Source organism: Lycorma delicatula, chromosome 13, assembly GCF_047948215.1.
Source record: "Lycorma delicatula isolate Av1 chromosome 13, ASM4794821v1, whole genome shotgun sequence".
Lineage (NCBI taxonomy): Eukaryota > Metazoa > Arthropoda > Insecta > Hemiptera > Fulgoridae > Lycorma > Lycorma delicatula.
In genome coordinates this window covers 38,522,000-38,541,685 of record NC_134467.1, presented here as the reverse complement: position 1 = coordinate 38,541,685, position 19,686 = coordinate 38,522,000, and the positions used below count along the sequence as shown (strand labels likewise).

At 30.0% G+C, this 19,686-nt stretch overlaps 1 protein-coding gene and 1 long non-coding RNA gene across 2 annotated transcripts in view; one reads left to right on the top strand and one right to left on the bottom strand.

The window, feature by feature from the left end:
- Positions 1-19,686, top strand: part of LOC142333858 (facilitated trehalose transporter Tret1-like) — a 122,368-nt gene that overhangs the window by 45,633 nt on the left and 57,049 nt on the right. The window contains exon 2 of the mRNA XM_075381421.1: positions 1,176-1,251. Coding sequence (XP_075237536.1) covers positions 1,214-1,251 — 38 coding nt within the window. The 5' untranslated portion in view covers positions 1,176-1,213. The remainder of the gene's footprint in view (positions 1-1,175; positions 1,252-19,686) is intronic.
- Positions 1-19,686, bottom strand: part of LOC142333859 (uncharacterized) — a 66,377-nt gene that overhangs the window by 10,809 nt on the left and 35,882 nt on the right. Inside the window, exon 3 of the long non-coding RNA XR_012758725.1 lies at positions 412-459. This is a non-coding gene — a long non-coding RNA (uncharacterized LOC142333859). The remainder of the gene's footprint in view (positions 1-411; positions 460-19,686) is intronic.

Genomic DNA, 19,686 nt, shown 5'->3' with positions numbered 1-19,686 from the left:
AATATATATTACTATTTATAGTAATTTTTATTTTTACAACCTGAGGTTAGTTATTAATAAATCAATATATTTAGATTTAAAAAAAAAGGAAATGAAGTCTGAATTAAACCAATGTGCCTTCCCCTGTAAGATCCAAATATTTTGTTAATTAAACTTTTATTTGGTTACAACTCTGGAACCAATGAAAATAAATACCACTTACGATATATCGTTGTAAAGCTGTCAATGAGGGCTTATTACTGCAGTTAAGAAAAAGTCCAAAAACCAAAACTGTTCTGGATATTGGGCTTTTTTGGTTCAGTCGATTGTAAACAAAAGGGGAGGTGCACAACGAGATGTACATGAGTCCTAAATCCAAAATTTCAACATTCTACAGCTAATCGTTTTTGAGTTATGTACGTACGTACTTACAGTCAACATTGATTCAGGAGTGGTCAAAATGGATATTTCCGTTGAAATCTGAAAACAGGAATTTTTCACAATCAGAATACTTCCTTTGCTTTATACAAGGAAGTAAAAAAAAAATTCAACAAAAAATATTTTTTAGATTACACTTACACAGAACTTTTAATACTACCAGTAACTTTATCATTAATAATATTTTTGTTTTACAATTAGAGGTTAATAATTATTAATAAATCAATACATTAAAAATAAAAAAAAAAGGAAATGAAGTGCGATTCGAACTGATGTGCCTTCCCCTTGTAAGATCCAAATATTTCATTAATTAAAATTTCATTTGGCTATAACTCTGGAACCAATGAAAACATGTACCATTATGATATATCGTTGAAAATCTTTCAATGAGGGCTTATTAGTGCAGTTAAGAAAAAGTCCAAAACCCAAATTGTTCTCGATTTTGGGCTTTTTTGGTTCAGTCGATTGCAATCAGATGTTACATCAGTCCTAAATCCAAAATTTCAACATTCTACAGCAATCTCATTTTGAGTTATGCGAGATGCCAAGCAAAAACTACTTATTGATATTTCCGTCGAAATCTAGAAACCGAAATTTTTCGCGATCACAACACAAAGGAAGTATTGTGATCTTTACTTCGTACAAAGAAGTAGAAAAGAATTCAATAAAAATTATTTCTTATATTACCCTTAACACAGAACCTTTCATACTACCAATATCTCTATTTTTAATAATAATAATTTTGTTTTAATTTTCAGGTGTGATGGTGTTACTTTGTTTAATTCTTAGTTAGAAAATGTCCCCCGCATCAATGGCACAACTTGAAAGTTTGCGGTAAGTACTTTTAATAATAATTATTTCCAATAATTATTATAAAAATGTGTATATACTTAAAAATATAATGTTGTAAAGAAGTAGACGCATAACACAAAACTTATATAAAAGTATAAATGTGTGATACACGCACATAAACACTCAACGAGTTAACAAAGTACGGCAAGCTTTAAATAACTTTTTTCAACAGTTAATCATAGAACGATGAAATACTCAATGCACCTACCTTAAAACAATATATTTTTCAGTATGAGAAACCTCCAAACCCAAAACACTCAAGAAAGCAATCCAAAAAGTTTCAATATGAAAGGTAGTGTTGTGACAAATTATTTTAAAATGCGCTGAAAAATATTTCAGACTATGAACATCCTAACCAAAATGATGAGCATTTAATATTTTTCAGTGCGTTTCAAATAATGGCTTATAGTATCTTTTCAATAATTACTAGCTGCAGGGCGTGCCTTAGGCACGCCTCCACAGCTAAGCCCTTCAAATGGGTTCTCAGTTTGGGATTATTAGATGTCCAAAACAGATTACCTCCTGATTACTGGAAAAATGTTTTTTTGAATGATGAAAATTGATTAAGGAAAAAGGGTAAAAAATAACAGCAAATCTTCCCAATTAAATTTGGTTTAGATAGATTTAGGCATCTTTTAAAGATTGCACACTTGACAATTTCATCTAGTCCCATATGATACGAGAGAGCTGAAAGCTTAAATATAAATTTAATTAATTAATTAATTATTTATATATTATATTCAATTTACAAAACAAATTATTGTAATATGAAACTAACCTTCCTTGACTCAATAAGTTGGCTTCAAAATCAATAAATCACCAAGAATATATAGGAATCAAAATTCTTCTAATTTTGAACTTTATTGTTTACCATTTGATTTGACTCGTATATGTTTTACCTATATGTATGTTTAATTGTAACCCCGGCCTACGTGGCGCAAGTGGTAGCATCACAGCCTTTCATCCGGAGGTCCCAGGTTCGAATCTCGGTCAGGCTTTACATTTTCACGCACGCTAAAAATCATTCATCTCATGCTCTGAAGTAATACCTAACGGTGATCCCGGAGTTTAAAAAAAAAAAAATGTAACTACAAAGACAAAATAAAATCATATATAGGATTTTAAATGGACTCTGTCACCGAATGGCTTCGACGGCACGTGGCACTTACTAACCTTATGGTAGTCCTGAAAAGGGCTGTTTTTGTCGTCGATTGGGTTCGACAGCTTTGTTGAGTCACTAACCTTATGGTAGCCCTGAGAAGGGCTGTTGTCATCAAATGGCTTCGACGGCTCGTAATTCATAACCTTGTGGTGGTCCTGAAAAGAGCCGGTTTTTGCGTTAGCTCTGAGAAGAGCTGTTGGGTCCGGAAGCTGGTCTCCAGCGAAGCAGGGAGTTGCGGCTCATTCATTGAAGTCACACCGGGCTTTCCCTCAGCGGTAGTTGGGTTCCCACTACAGTGTGGCAGTGGTGGTCCCCAAAGCCCTTTTATTTTATATCATTGAAAAACTTTCAATGAAGGCTTATTATAGCAGTTATGAAAAAGTCCAAAATCCAAACTGTTTTGAATTGAGCTTTTTTAGACACTTTTAAATCAGTTGATTGCAATCAAAAAGGGAGGTGCACAACTAGAGTCCTAAATCCAAAATTTCAACATCCTACGGCTAATCGTTTTTGAGTTATGCAAAATACATACATACGTAGAGACGTCACACTGAAACTAGTCAAAATGGATCCACGGATGGTCAAAATGGATATTTCTGTTGAAAGCTGAAATTTTTCACAATCACAATACTTCCTTTACTTCGTAAAAGGACGTAAAAATGAACCCACTTTTTAAAATTGAAATATATGTTTTTTTGATTTATTTCTCTTCGGTTTAAATATATTTCAACTTTTTTTTTTAATGTTTATACTTCATATAGAGAGCTATAAAGAAGCAAATGTCTACATTTAAAAAAAAAATTATACAGTACAAAGATTTTTTTTGAAAATATTATTTTTCTTATTTTAGCATTTATTAAAGGGGGGTGTAACATTAACAGAAAAATTTGCTTAAGCAAATTTGTTACCAATATATGAATATTTTTAGAAATCTTTCTTAAAATTTATTCCCAATCTCTAAAAAATAATATTCTGTTTTTTAACTCTTTCATTTTTATTATTGATATCACCTCCTCCCCATAAGTCCTCCAACGCCCACTTTGGGAACAAATGGTATAGATGGATTAACAGTTTTTTTTTTTTGAACGATCGAATACTCTATTTCACATCAACAATTCCAGTTCATCAAATTTCATATTTAGTTCCATCTTCCTCTGTTTACATCTCAAATACTTCAACACGATTACGAACTTTATTATTCTCAGAAAAAACAATTTGATAATGATGAAAATACAAACATCTATAATAATTTTTTTTTTTAAATATAATTACAATTTATAATTTACAATTTTCCTTATAAATAATATTTTTATTTTTGCTGCTGTAGAGAATATTAACCTTAACAAAGAGATAAAGATTACAATTGATAGAAGATGTACATTAATTTGTCGTTTTATACTGACAGTCACAGTTTTTTTAACAGCTGAGATACCTGTTAAACTGTAAAAGAGGTGGCTGTTCAGCTATTTAATAGAGGGTGTAACTACTACAGATAAGTTTAGTTAAACTAAACTGTTGGCGTTAACAGTCCAATATTATTTCAAGAAGAGTTCCAGCTACAAGAGTTCAACTGAATAAAATTCTACCTCTATATTAATAACCTCTAGATATTAAGCAATAGCCCTCTAGGAATAAGCAAAATGTTTATACAGACTTGAATACTAGATTGTGGATACAAGTGTTCTTTGATGGTTGGGTTTCAATTAACCACACTTCTCAGGAATGGTCACGCTGAACTGTACAAGACTATACACTTCACTTACATTCATACATATCTTATGCTCTGAAGTAATACCTTACAGTGGTTTCAGAGGCTAAACAAAAAAAAAGAGGGATAATACGGAGTAAACTTCTGGATTATTAAGTGATGAATTAGAAATCAACATAAAAACTGAGAAGATATAGAATATAACAAATTTCCAACAAAATTTTAATCGTTGCATAGTCATAATGGTAATAGGCAACCCGATATGAATACAAGTTACTCCCTACACCAACATATAACCATTAATAAGCATCCTGTGCCAGGCTTATTATGAAAAGTAAGGAATATAGTGGTTTCCAGCATGCTGAATTTAATGAGTACAGGTGATTATTGAGTTCTATATGTCATATATGTTCATATGTCATCTATGTTATATGTTCTATATGTCATTGCTGTTCACCACAGAATCATTGTAATAAGGATAAAATCAAAACCTAAACCGACAATGATTGTTAACGTCTATGTGCCTACAAGCGCCCATGATGATGATGAGGTAGAGTGTATATACAAAGAGATTGATGAAGCAATTAAACACATAAAAGGAGATGAAAATTTAATAATAGTTGGAGATTGGAATGCAAGCATTGGAAAAGGCAAGGAAGGAAATATAGTGGGTGAATACGGGCTGGGCAAAAGGAATGAAAGAGGGGACCGACTTATAGAGTTTGCACAAAGTATAATTTAGTAATTGCCAACACCCAATTTAAAAATCATAATAGAAGAATATACACTTGGAAAAAGCCAGGCGATACTGCAAGGTATCAGATAAATTATATCATGGTTAAGCAAAGATTTAGAAATCAACTCGTTGACTGCAAAACTTACCCTGGAGCAGACATTGATAGCGACCATAATTTGGTGATAATGAAATGTAGATTGGGGTTTAAAAACCTGAAGAAAAGGTGTCAGATGAATCGGTGGAATTTAGAGAAGCTTGAGGAAGAGGAGGTAAAGAAGATTTTTGAGGAGGACATCGCAAGAGGTCTGAGTAAAAAAGATAAGGTAGAAAATGTAGAAGAAGAATGGGAGAATGTTAAAAAGGAAATTCTTAAATCAGCAGAAGCAAACTTAGGCGGAATAAAGAGAACTGGTAGAAAACCTTGGGTTTCAGACGATATATTGCAGCTGATGGATGAACGTAGAAAATATAAGAATACTAGTTATAGGATATAGTTAAAAGAAGAGACAGACTTATTAGTCACATATAAAGGCATCCTGGAATAGTCGCTTTAATATTGGAAGGACAGGTAGAAGGAAGAAATTGTGTAGGCAGGCCACGTTTGGAATATGTAAAACAAATTGTTAGGAATGTAGGATGTAGAGGGTAAACTGAAATGAAACGACTAGCACTAGATAGGGAATCTTGGAGAGCTGCCAATGAACTGGAGAGTCATTTGACTGGAGACCAGTCAAATGACTGAAGACAAAAAAAAGAACACAGAAACTGACTGTATAATTAATATCATTAGATCCATAGAAAGAAATACCCAACTAGTACCTCTTGTATTCCGTCAGATGTTTTATGCAACAAAAACGACAGGAAGGAAAAATACTGATAACGCAAAATAACAAATTAATGTATCCCTTTCATTAAGAAATTATACAATAAAAATTTTTAAGGTAATAACAAATAACTTACGATAAAATTCTAAAAAAAAGAGAGAATAAAAATATATTTACTGAAATAGATTTTAAAACACAAGTTTAAGCTCAACCCACCAGGCTAGTCTAATATGCGGTGAACGCATCTTTTCAAATCAGCTGATTTCAAAATTGAGAATTCTAAGGTTCAAATCTTAGTAAAGGCAGTTACTTTTATACGGATTTGAATACTAGATCGTGTATACCGGTACTCCTTGGTGGTTGGGTTTCAATTAATCACACATCTAAGAAACGGTTGATCTGAGAGTGTACATGAATACACTTTACTTATACTCATACATATCATCTTCATTCATCTTTTGAAGTAATTCTGACGGCGGTTCCAGAGACTAAACATCAAAACAAAAAGAAAAAAGATTATGCTCAAATGAAGTACATGCAACTAATGTGAACAGAAACTGCCAGTTTATTTCAATAATAGTTTAACATTGCTATTTATTTGTATATAATAAATTTTGTATATCTGGTATTAGAGATAAATGTCATATATATGGGTGTTTTAAAATGTTATTTTCATAAAATCATTAAAAATACAATAAATTTAATGAATTATGTAAATGAGCTGGTTTCTGATCAATTATGATTAATTAAAGTGAGATTAGATAATTTACATATCTTATTGATGACATAAAAGTGACAAATACATGTTATATCATTATAATTATGTTATATCCCTTTATCAGCAACTAAATATGTAACGACTGAATTGCCATAGTAAATGAGATAATTTTTAGAGTAGCATAAAACTGAATGACTAAAACTAAATAATACTGGAATAATAAAAAATCCAGTTTTTACGCAGGTCCATGGCACCACCAATATTTCCATTACATTCTGTTTTTTATTGTTTATTTATTTTCATATCATCTGTTACTTTTTTATATCCTTTTTTTCATTTAATTTTTACTATTCTTCTAATAGTAATCTTCCTTTGAATCAATGAAATTTTATCTTTTTAATTTACAGAGATAAAAGGAATTCTTTTTTTAAATTTCACGTACAATTAGCCACTAATAAATGCTAAAAGGATGTAATAAAATTACATTTAATGCACTAGTATCATCAGTACTATTACCAGAATACCATTTCAGCATCTCTTTTTGGAAGAAATAAAAAATTTATTTTAACTTTAAGTTAATAAAAAAATAAATAAATAATAATAATAATAAAATTAATAGTTAATAAAAGTCAGACTACATAAGAATGGTTCTTGCTTTTGGATATCTGTAGGTAAACAGCGACAAAATAAGTTACTAAAAATCTAATTCAGAAAAAAAAGTTAATAATTTGACATGAAAAAGATAAGTTTTGCTTCTTAATAAATGTAAACATCAAAATGTATGTGCATTTTTCATAAAATTGTCATGTAACCAGCCATATTCTTGCGGTTTGCGGTAGTACAGAATCAAATATTCCGATACTGGAAAATTGACAAATGTACCCTAGATTTATTGTTCTTTAACTTCATTGATTTATGGAAACTTTAATATTTTACATTGGGAGGAGGGGAATGCACTGCCAGCCGATATAGACGGCAGTAACAGGTTCTCACTGTCTAAAATCCCTCTCCCTTAATTCAGCATGCCCTAATACCTACCTATTGGCAATACATACAGGCACGTTGCACTCACCAACGGACTTCAGACTAGCTCAGGGAGTCTTAGACAACTTACTTTACAACTTTCATTTTCCAGGATGTTAGTTGTTGAATTGTTCCAGTTGTTTAACTGCCATGTTGTTAGAGATGCAATTTATACTAACTTACCCAAAATCTGTACCATCTTAATTTATATATTCATTAGACCCATATTTTTTTTTTTTTGTTACGGCTCGGAAGGACCAATTAGTCATTTATGTTTAGTCTTTCTTATCTTCCAATACTCTTTCATTTTCCTGGAAAAATCCCTTTTCCGTTCCTCTGTTCAAACCATCCCCGTTTTCTTTTTAAACTTTTCTGAAAATTTAACACCGGGCAAGTTGTTATAATTTCCAGATCCTGTTCTGAGATCTTGCAGTGCAATGCTTGCTTCTTTGATGTCTTGAAGCACCTCAGTGAGCCACACTCATTGCGTTTTTAGCTTTAGCAATCTTTCCAAGAGCTGTTTACTTTTCCTTGATTCCTCCAAACGCAAGAGGTGGCCAACGAATGTTATCCTCTCCTTCCTTATTTCTTCTGTAATTGGTGTAACGACCTCATCGATTTTATGGTTTGGGAGTAATCTCCACTTTCCTTCCACCAGGTTTACCCTGCCAAAACAGGTCCTTACGATCCTTCTTTCTATTTTGGCTAATTTTTCAGTTCTCGATGCTATCTTGACTTGACCCAGTGTTTCACTCCCATACATTACTACCAGTTTGATCACCGTCTTATCTTGGCTTGTTTGGAGATGCATTTCTTGTTATAGGTGTTTCGTGTGACCACTTGTGCCATTGCTAGTCTGTGTGCTCTTTCTTGCCAGACTATTTTCTCGTTTAGATTCCATGTGATGGATTCACCCAAATATTTTAATTCTGCAACCATTGATTTCCAAATGTTTCCGCTGCGTCTTTCTAGTGAACATTGCTTCTGTCTTCTCATACGAGATCTGAAGTCCAATTTTCGCCGCGTTAGAGGCCAATGATTCTATCTGGTGTTCAGCCTCTTCCTCTGTTTCTACAAGGAACGCTAGATCGTCTGCAAAGCCAAGGCAGTTAAGGCTTACGTTGTTAAATTTACTTCCAATTTTTACTTCCTCTGGATTTTGTTTGTACCAATGTTGCATGATGTATTCTAATACGCAATTAAACAACAATGGTGACGATATTTATAAAAGTTTTTTGGAACAATCCTTTTTCTGTATTTCATAACCGCTTTGAAAAATATTTTTACCTTCAAGTTCAGTAAATTTAAGATTTAGATTTTAAGAGAAATCTTCAACTTATACTTCAATTTAGGTTTCTGGATAAGAAACATAAGTTCCCAGATAGGTCCACTACCATAGTAATTATCCCAATAAAGAAGTGTTCTACCACCAATCGACAATTGTTATACTAAACCACAAATCCAGTAATAGTTTTCCACTATGTAAAATCTTTTTTTTTTACAATTATGATTTCGGACAAGCACTGTACATATGAATATTTTATTCCAAGAATGATGAGCCTGAATAATGCTGCTTTCCAAGAATTGAACCTGATCCGTGGCTGGCTCATTTAGAAGCCAGCATTTTTTTCTTTTTTAACAAAACACCAATTGGTGCCAACCATTATTTTGACAGGTCATACAGTCCAAATGGCAGTCTGCCACGTAACATTCGATATTTAGCAAAAAAGAAACATTTATATTAGCTTCCTAAAAAAAGGATTCTTTTTTTTACCCAAATATTTTACAAACATACGAGTATATTGTTATAATTTAGATAATTATTCATAATCATCTAATAACGATAATTTCACCAGTATGTATTTTATAGATTCCATATATTCGAGTATTTTCAGGACAGTTCAAATTTTTCCTCTACTTCTTCTTGACATCCAGAAAAATTCTTAAGAAATAAAATGTTCCAGTTTTTAAATATGGTGGTTAAAGAATTTGGTTCTTCTTTTTCTGATGGAATTTGTCATTTTCTCAGTTTCACTGTATTTGTAACGATCTTTATTACTTATTAATTTTTATTCATTTTACCTATTTCTATTGGTTCAAAGATTTTTCTCAAGGTGTTCGTTCCTTTTTTATTTTATTTATGGTTTATATTTTCTAACATTGAGTTCCGTATGATCTTCAAATAGTACAGTGTGCTAAATCGTTTAGGGATCATACTTTTGAAAGACAATAATTTGTGAGATTGTATTATTTAAAGTGTCGTGAACAAGTATACATTACTGTTGGTTATCTATAATTTTAAAAGTACATCTTTGTTAGTTGTTTTTTGTGATGGTGAAGACAAGAAGATTAATTTGTTTATTGTATTTGTATTCAGGACTCATGTTTAATAACTAAATTAAAAAATTATGGAAATAAAATCACATAAAAATAATACCAATAGTTATAATTTTAATAAGAATTATAACAATTATATTACAAAGTTTTCAAAATTTTTAAAAACTTGTTTTTTACTTTTTAGTCATACTTTAATCAAATTATTATCATAAATTGCATGAGTTTAATTAGTAGGTTAATTTGGGTTTCAAAAGATAACATCATATTTTGAAATTTCTAATCTAATTATAAAATATCAAACAAATTTTCAATCAAACATTTACATTACAATAGTGAAGTTTTTATTTCATTTACTTAATTAACTATCACAATTTTTAACAAACATTTTTATAAAAGATTTCTCATTTGATCCAACTCTGATAATGCATCATTATTGCAAGGTTTTATGTCAAATTGTCAAATGGTTATCGGATTTGTTATCTGCGACCCCAAAATCCCCATATACAATTTTTACACCACGTACTTACCCACATACGGGAGGATGTTTGCAAAAGTAATGGTAGAATATTGTATTATCACTCGACCTTAGTAACTGTGCAAAATTTCATCAACAGGAAGTGTCAAATTATTACACCTGCAAATTATTACCCTTAATTTATTCGCCATATGGAGGGGATGTTTGCAAAAGTAATGGTGGAATATTGTATTGTATCTTAGTATCGGTATAATATTTCATCAATCGGCAACGTCAGGAAGTATGTTAAATTAAGGATGCAAGATTTAAGGACAAACGTAAGAAAAAATTTAAAACTGAAAAAAATATTGCGAGTTAAAATAAAGCAAGTAAAAAAATACCTCCGCAAGCAACCTAATTTCAGAGAGAGTATATATATTTACCGTATAATTAATTTGTCTTATAATAGTCGTCAGTGTAATCAGAAGTTTATATAACATTGTCTTCTCAACGCTACTAAAACCCTTCATCTTTTCATATGATCACTGTTTTGTACTTGTGTTCAATTTTTGTGTTTCTGTTATTTATTTACTCTAATGTGATTTACAGTTAATATAATGAAATATTTTAAGTTTACTGGAATGTAAGAGTAGGTATTCCTAGATGTGTCTGTACGACTCGAGTTATACCATTATTTTGACACCATGCCTGGTACCAATTTAACTAATAATATTGCAAGATTACAAATATCCCCTACAAAAAAAGTCCTTAAGTCGTGCAGAAAAATACATCATTTTAAATGATTACCAAAGCGAATTTCAGAGTAATCAAATGACGACGTTGATTTCAAATGTTGTTAATAAACTGCTAACATAAGTGGAAGTTGTGCTGCTTCAGTGTACAATGTGATTCACGGATACGAATCTACTAATAAGTTACGGTTTCCTAAAAAAAAACAAAACCCCACACAGCTCTACTGAAGAAAAAATTGACCAATTCGATGAAAATGCAGTTCATAAAAAAGTACACAAATTTTATTTATTGAGAAATGGTTTAGCAATGTATTACCTACTCTGGAAGATAACTCTATTATTGTCTTAGGCAAAGCCCCTTATCATTCATAAAAAAGGAAAAAATTCCAACTGCGACTTTGATATATATATCAAAATGTGGCTTAGTTCAAAAGGAGTGATTTTTGAAGAGGATGAACTTAAAGTTTGATTATTGCAAAGGGTTTCGCATATTAAAAGTAATTATAATGTGCATAAAATTTATGAGTTAATAACATGTAAATAATAATTATAATAATAAACAATAACTAGTAAATCAATGCTTCGATTACCTCCCTTTCTTTTTCATGTTTAGCCTCCAGGAATTACCGTTCTGGTATTACTTCAGAGAATGATATGTATGAGTGTAAATGAAGTGTAGTCTTATAAAGTTTCAGGTTGACCATTCATGAGATGTGTGGTTAATTGAAACCCAATCACCAAAGAACACCAGTATCCACAATCTAGTATTCAAATTCGTATAAAAGTAATTGCCTTTACTAGGACTTTTATGCTGGAACTCTCGACTACCAAATCAGCTGATTTGGGAAGATGCTTTCACCATTAGACCAAACCGATGGGTTTGATTACCTCCCTATCATTGTGTAATCAACCTGATTAAATTAAATTGGGAACAAATCAAAAGTTACATGGTGTCAGAAAATACTGTTATTAAAATATCTGATGTTAAAAATTTATGCTTAGAAGCCATAGATAAAACAGGCCAGCAGGAATGGAAAAACTATATAAAACGTGTAACAGATGCTGTTGAACCAAATTATTAGGAACTGGATAATATAATAAAAATCAAACTGAGTCTCCCGTTGTATCACATAATACTGATAGCACTACAGATTTCTTACAATCAGTTGACGAAAACTGAACTGAATTTATTATTTGTTTATTATCATAGAAATTTAATCTAACATATTATTGATATTTTACTGTTTGTGGACATTCATAACTCAAAAAACAACTTAAATAAAATGTTTTAATTCATTTAAATTATAATATAATAGCGTGTGGTACTGAATATTAACGTTGCATAGTTTCTTTTATATGCATCAGTTTTACAGGAGATGCTTGTGAATCGGCCGCCTGAACACTCATATATACAGTTTGTTTACTTGAACTCTATAAGTTAATTGAATAAGATATAGTGTAAGTATGTGATTTTAAGTTAAGAAACTACAAAAAAAGATAATAGGGTTTTTGCCTTTACCTCTTTTTGAGGTTTGAATAAGACCAACCCCATTAGAAAGTATCTTAGTTACCTAAAGGGAAACCATAATGTACTATATATATATATATATATATATATATATATTTACTGAAATTAATCTTTTTATGATTCATATTATTTTGCTGTACTGTTAAATTATACTTTTTAAATTCTATTAATAGAAACCACCTACTGTAGAATAATATATTGTGATAACCTATCTTACCCTAATTTTTCATGAAAGTACTTCACGAGACTTTTATGAAAAATTAAGGTAAGGTATGTCTTATCACAATATTCTGTACTAGGTGATTTATTTAATGGAATTATTTATTATGTGACTCATTTTCATGAGAGACTCTTACGAGGTCCATCTATCTCCTTACCTCCCCTTGCAATAACCTATATACAGAAATCATCGTGCCAAATCTCATCCAAATTGGTTCGTCTAGTCAGGAGATAACAAACGAAAAAAAAAAACAGATCACCATACTGGAATTTTTCAATGTTTCCTGGTTAAAAGGGGGTTATGAAACGTCAAGATTTGCAAAACCTACGACATGTAAAAGTTACTCGATTACCATATCTTTCCTTATTACACTGTATAGTTATACAGTATAACTACAGATCCAGTAAATTAAAAAAACTATAAAACAGAAATGAACATTTTAAATTATTTAACTAAAATAAAATGATTAATATTTCATTTAAAAAAAAAAAAATTCAAAATAAATTTATTTCTCTTTATTTAATAAAAATTGATATTGATTTTTATTAAATTAAGCATGTAAATCAATTAAGCGTACTTGACACACTGACTTTATTTATTTAATATATCACTTTAAGTACTTAATGTAGATTTACATCTAAATTTAGTTCATGACATGACATAGTATCACTACATCAAAACAGTTTATTATACTATTATTTATCTATTATTACTACTATTATGATATACTGACAATGGTCAGTATAAATAAAAAGATTATTTATTGATAAATTAAACATTTGGTTTCCATATAAAATTGAAAATTTTTATTATTTATTAATAAATAAAAAATAATATAATTCTTTTATTTTATCGTATGAAGTATATAATTAGCAACAACTTTTAAATTTTAAAGTCGGCTATTGTTTTAAAATTGTTTAGTTATGTATATGTTATCCGAATTATACTAGCCGGCCTGTCTAGCTAGAACCTGGACCCTTTGAGCTCAGGTCAGCCCAGTTGAATCTGAGGAAGCCAACTCAGCGGCACTTCGGGGGCTACCCAATGGCCACAGAGCTCGCTTCGCTCGCCATTCTTGATTTACCAAGAGGATCAGCACCCTGGATTCCCGCAGAGCTGCTTCATTCGCATTCCCATCAACCCAAAAGACCGCCTGGACCCCCAGCACTGTACATTATTTTCATGGTTCTGAGAATAATACTGATAAATAATAATTATAGTATTCAGGATTAATAGAAACCTGAAAAAGAAACTAAATTACAAAAGACAGAATAATAGTAAATATGATAACTAAAGTACACACTTCTGAAAACAAAAAATTCATAATTTATTTCTTTGCCATGTTGGCAGAAATATAACAATGAAGTAAAAGGATTAATCTATTTTTCCTTAATGAATATTTTTAATTCACCCTCCTATTTCTAATTCACAACTTCACCCTCCTTGGGGGCGAAGAAATAATGAATATTTTTAATATGCTAACCTTCAAGGGAGCAAGGGCCTCGGTAGATGGCTTAAAACCTTCCCTGGGGTAACACGAATGTATCCTGTAAATTTGAAAGTAATCGGTCGTTTGGTTCTCGTGTGACGCGATAACAAACAAACAGACAAAATGTATATATATGTACATTTCTGAATAACAATGAACTGTTAGATTGAAAGTGTACGTGATACATGCAAAAATTTAGCCTTCAACCTATTAAATACCCCGTATGAATTCTGAAAATCAGACGATTGTTTGCAGAAATATAGTAAGAGGACCCCGTTGCATCTCACAAGCTCTAGAGGCACCCCATTTGTTACCAGTTGATGGTGATGATTGGTCAAGTGTTCATGGTCTTTCTTTTCTTTTTCTTGTTTAGCCTCCGGGAATTACCATTCTGGTATTACTTCAAACGATGAATGAGAGTGATATGTATGAGTGTAAATGAAGATTAGTCTTATACAGTTTCAGTTTGAACGTTCCTGAGATGTGTGGTTAATTGAAACCTAACCACCAAAGAACAACGATATCCACGATCTAGTATTCAAATCCGTATAAAAGTAACTGCCTTTACTAGGACTTGAATGCTGGAACTCTCGATTTTTAAATCGGCTGATTTGGGAAGACGCGTTCACTACTAGTCCAACCTGGTGGGTTAGTCTCCCTGTTCTGATGCTCGCATACCTCACCACTCTAACCTCACACGCAGTCCCATGGGAAGCCCATTATTGTTAAATAGAAATTTTTTAAACTTATTTAATATTATTTTATTTAATGTAAATCTAATTTTATTAATTTTGTAATATTATTCATTCGAATGATTTGAATTATTCAGTTCAAACCCAACTCACACAATGATAGAGGCTTACAATTCATTAAAGTTTGTGCTTCAACTGAAAAATCTCCACTATTACATAAATATTTTTTTTTTCGTCATGAAGTATATCTAAAAAACCTTCTCAGTTACGTCAAGAAACATTAGTAAAAATTTAATTATGATTGAATATTTTTTGTTTATCTCAAACAAACAAAAACCCTCTTCCTCTTTACACAATAGTATAGATTATTTAATTAATAAGACAATATTATCCATAAACAAACAAAATAAATTTGTGAAGGTGCAAAAATTTAAATGTAATAATTGATTTAATAAATACTGTACACACGATTTAAGAAAAAAATAAAATATATATTCGAGTGTGAGTGTGTACAAACTCATATAGACAAATATCTCTAATTAAGCTGTCATCTAAGAGGAGAATTTTTTATAAATCTCAAATTTTAATCTGGAGGATACTGGTTTGAATCACATTTAGACTTTGTATTTTTCATAAAAAAGTAATGCAACTGTGATTTAAATGTTATCCATTACTTGTTAGCATTAATAAATATAATAAAACATTGAAATAGTGATTAAAAAAAATTTGTTCAGATTAATGAAAGCAAATTACCTTTGTCTACAAAAACGTAGTAATATCAACAGTCTTTATGTATCACAAACATTTTATCCAACTAATCAACGAAAAGAAGGAGAATTTTAGTTGTTCTCCCCCTCTTTCCATTAAATATATATTCCCCTAAAATATACGTATATAAATTAATATTTATTATAGACGTTGACAGACAGAATAATTAAATACTTATAATAGGCAGTTTTAAAAATAATAAAAAATTAAACCCACCATTAAATTTTGATTTATTATCATTAGCAGAAATGATAAGCAGATAAGTAAAATTATCAGATAAGAACAATAAAATAAAATTATATGCATAAGAATAAATTATGATAGTATTTCTAAATAATGCAGTAGACTAAAGATGATACAGTAGAATAATTACATCAGTGGATGTGTTAATAAGTTCTATTATAAAATATATAACAAAACATTTAGTTTAAATTAAATAAATTGTTAGTGCTTTAGTGTTAAATTAACATGATTATTTTGGAAAAAAACTATTTTGTTTATGTACAGTGCTAATATAAAGTTATTAGTGTTAATAGTTTAGTAGATTAATAATTTTAATTAAAAATAATAGTAACAAGTGGAAATATCACGTGTTATGAAAATTGAGTGTTTTTTTTTTTGTGTGAAGGAAGTGACGTCAGTTTGACAATTTTGTTACTATTCTTCCTTTCTATTCTTTACTAATTTTTTAACTTTATAATAATTATACATCTTACATCCTCAATTATATAATTTATTTATTCCAGTAACCATTTTCTTTGACAATTTTTACGTTCTGAGGGCCGTCTTTTAAGTTTTTACAAAAACATTTGTTTTATTATTTCTCAAAATATTTGCCTTTAAGATTTACATACTTTTGCATGCATTCGAATCAATATTCGAAACATTTTCTCCACTCTGAAGTTGACACCTTAAAAACATGGTTTTGGAAGTATTCAATACTTTGAGGTGATGAAAATTGCTGTTCATGCATTTTTTGCTTGATATTCAGGAACAAAAAGAAGTCATTAGGTGTTAAATCACATTAATATGGGCAATGAGACATTAATTCAATGTTTATCTTTATCAAATTGATGTATACCATTCAGCTTTAACTGTTTTTCGATCTTCTAAAGCAACAGTTGCTACATGTCCAGTATAACTGAAGAAAAACAAGCAATCATTTTCTTGGAAATGTTTCATGAATGAATCACTTTTCTTGGATTTGGTTCATCTTGGAACACCCAAGTTGATTGCTTCTTAGTTTTTGGTTCATATGAATATTTTCAAGTTTCGTCTCCTGTTGCGATGTTGTATATGGATTTTGAATTTCCTCGGTCAAATTTTTTGAATATTTCCTTACACCAATTTACACTAGCCTGTTTTTGAGCTTTGATCAAATTATGTGAAATCCATCAGGAACAGATCTTTTTCACAGCTAAATATTCATGCAAAATTGAATGTACTGTAGTCTTCAATGTGACTAATAATTCCTCTATCTGATGTTAAGTCATATGCTTATCCTCTTCAATCATGTTGCGCACAACATCGATGTTTTTTGGAATAATGAACGATTTTAGTCGACCTTCATAAAATTCATCATTGAAGTATGCACGACCAGGATGAAATTCTGCAAACTATTTATAAATAATCTTTTCTGATGGTGATTCATTACTAAACGTTGAGCGAAGTGGTTTGAGAGGCGTTGTTGTTGGGTTAGGCCCTTACTAAAATCATCCAACAAAAATTTTCATAACAAATTTCCATTTTTTCAGAAAACTGGTTTTTTTTAAACGCTCATGTAAACAGACTACTTAGTCGATTTCTGAGCTGCCATTATTGTAACAATAAAAAAAATTCAAATTTTACAATAGTAATGTCACATCTCAATACCGCCAATTGGTGGTCATTTGAAAAAACTTAAAGGCGACCTCCATATTATGAAATTAACAAAATTTCTCTAGTCAAATTAATAAATTTCTCTAATTTTTTCTCTTAAAACTCATTGTCAAACAATCTAGTAATTTACAGTATTCTGGCACAAATTTCTCTCTTTCTGTTATTCGTTTCAAGATGTGTTTATTTCAAATTTTATCAGCCTGCTTAATTTCTAACATCTTCTGTAATACTGTATTTCAAAGCCCTCTACTCTCTTCATTTCTGTTTTTCGTATCATCCATATTTTACTACCATAATGTACTATGCTATAAACAAAAATTTTCAAGAATTTCTTTTTAATTTTTAGATCTACATTACATACTAAAGCCTTTAATATGATGAAAGTTTTTCTTGTAAAGTCAGTTTTTGATGTCTGCTTTATTTCATACATTGTTTACAAATTAATTACTAAAATAAAATTCAATAACGCTTGGTATACTGGTTGTTCCCTTAATACTATCTGGCCTTAGTCAGGCCATCTACTGAGTTCATAATCCTCAAGCTTGTGAGAATAATACTGATAAATAACAATTAAAGCCTGTTCAATTTATACACACTATCAGTATATTGTAATTTCTTCAGAGAAACATTGGTCGACACAGGACACAAAACTTTGAATATGTAGGTTTCAGAGTATCGACCCCGATCTTAAAAACAGTAGTTATTAAGTTTTAGTTAGCTATTCTTCATTTGGGTAAAACAATATTTTTCATGGTTCTTAACATTATCCTGACAGACATCACAAGGAGGTGATCATACTTTGTTTGTTTCTTTTTTTTTTATCCTTTTTAATTAAGCAACCAGAAGCAGGTGTAGCCAATTGTGTTGCGTACATAGTAACAGTGGCTGTGTTGGTTGACCTACATGCCATACACTGTCGCACCTTTACTTTTTGATAATCAAAAGAGATATAAAAAACTGACTTTTTTGTAAAAAATTTATTCTCAAATACTAGAAATGATTTCTGAATTAAGATTTGACTATAGTAAAATTAATATCGGTTAAGACATAATTTAATTATTACTATAAACCATTAAAATGGAAAAAATCTTGAAACACTAAAACATTTCATAACGACAATAGTCCTATGTTCTTTCAGGTATAAAAACTATATTTAAGGAAAATATTACTTCAATCAGTTGTGTGGTTATTGCATGAAAGAGTAACAGACTCACGGACACCACTAGATTTTTATATACATCAGATTTAATTCCATATGCTTATTTCTGTCATAATTTTTCTTATAGTAGTAATAAATCAATGCCTTTAACTTATTTTTACTTTCTACCAAAAGAATAAATTTATCAATAAATATTACATTTTTATTTTTCTGTTGTCTCCCTCTCATCTCTCTCAAAGATTTTTAAAGTTATTTTCTAATATTATAATTTTTTCTAGATTTTTGTATCAATTATTAAATTAATTGTTTTCCTACAGATAAAGTTTGAATTTTCTTTACATTTTTAACATTTCATTCTGTTTTACATAATTAAATGCTTTAATCATAACTACAAATTTCATGAATAATTCCACTATATGTATAACTCCCAACAAATAAAGCTTCATTGAAAATAATTCACACTGAGATTTTTTTAAACTATATAATAATTTTGAAATATTCTATTTAAATGTCATTATCATGCTCTATAATTGATCGTTAAAGTGTTTTCTCATATAACTACTGCAAAATGTTTCTTCTTTGTTAAATAAATTATGACAATAATTTATTCAAAATAATTGAATAAATGTGTGAGTAATAAATAATTGAATAATTGTGTTGTGAGATATTAACACAAAGAATTGCTAATGATGTGGCCAAAGCAATAAACTTTTCTACTTCTTTAAATATGATTTTAATTTAAATTTTAATAAACAGTAAAAGCTGCAATCCTCTTCCTCAATTACTTATCATTATATACATCTATCACTATTAAATAAAAGAGATAACATCTCTTTTGTTCGTTCCCGATAACCACAAAAACAATCATTAAAAAAATTTTATGACTCCTGGAATGTTTACCACACTTTAAACTTCACCAATTTCACTAGTTCATAAAACATAAATAAAAAAATAAAAATGTATAAATAA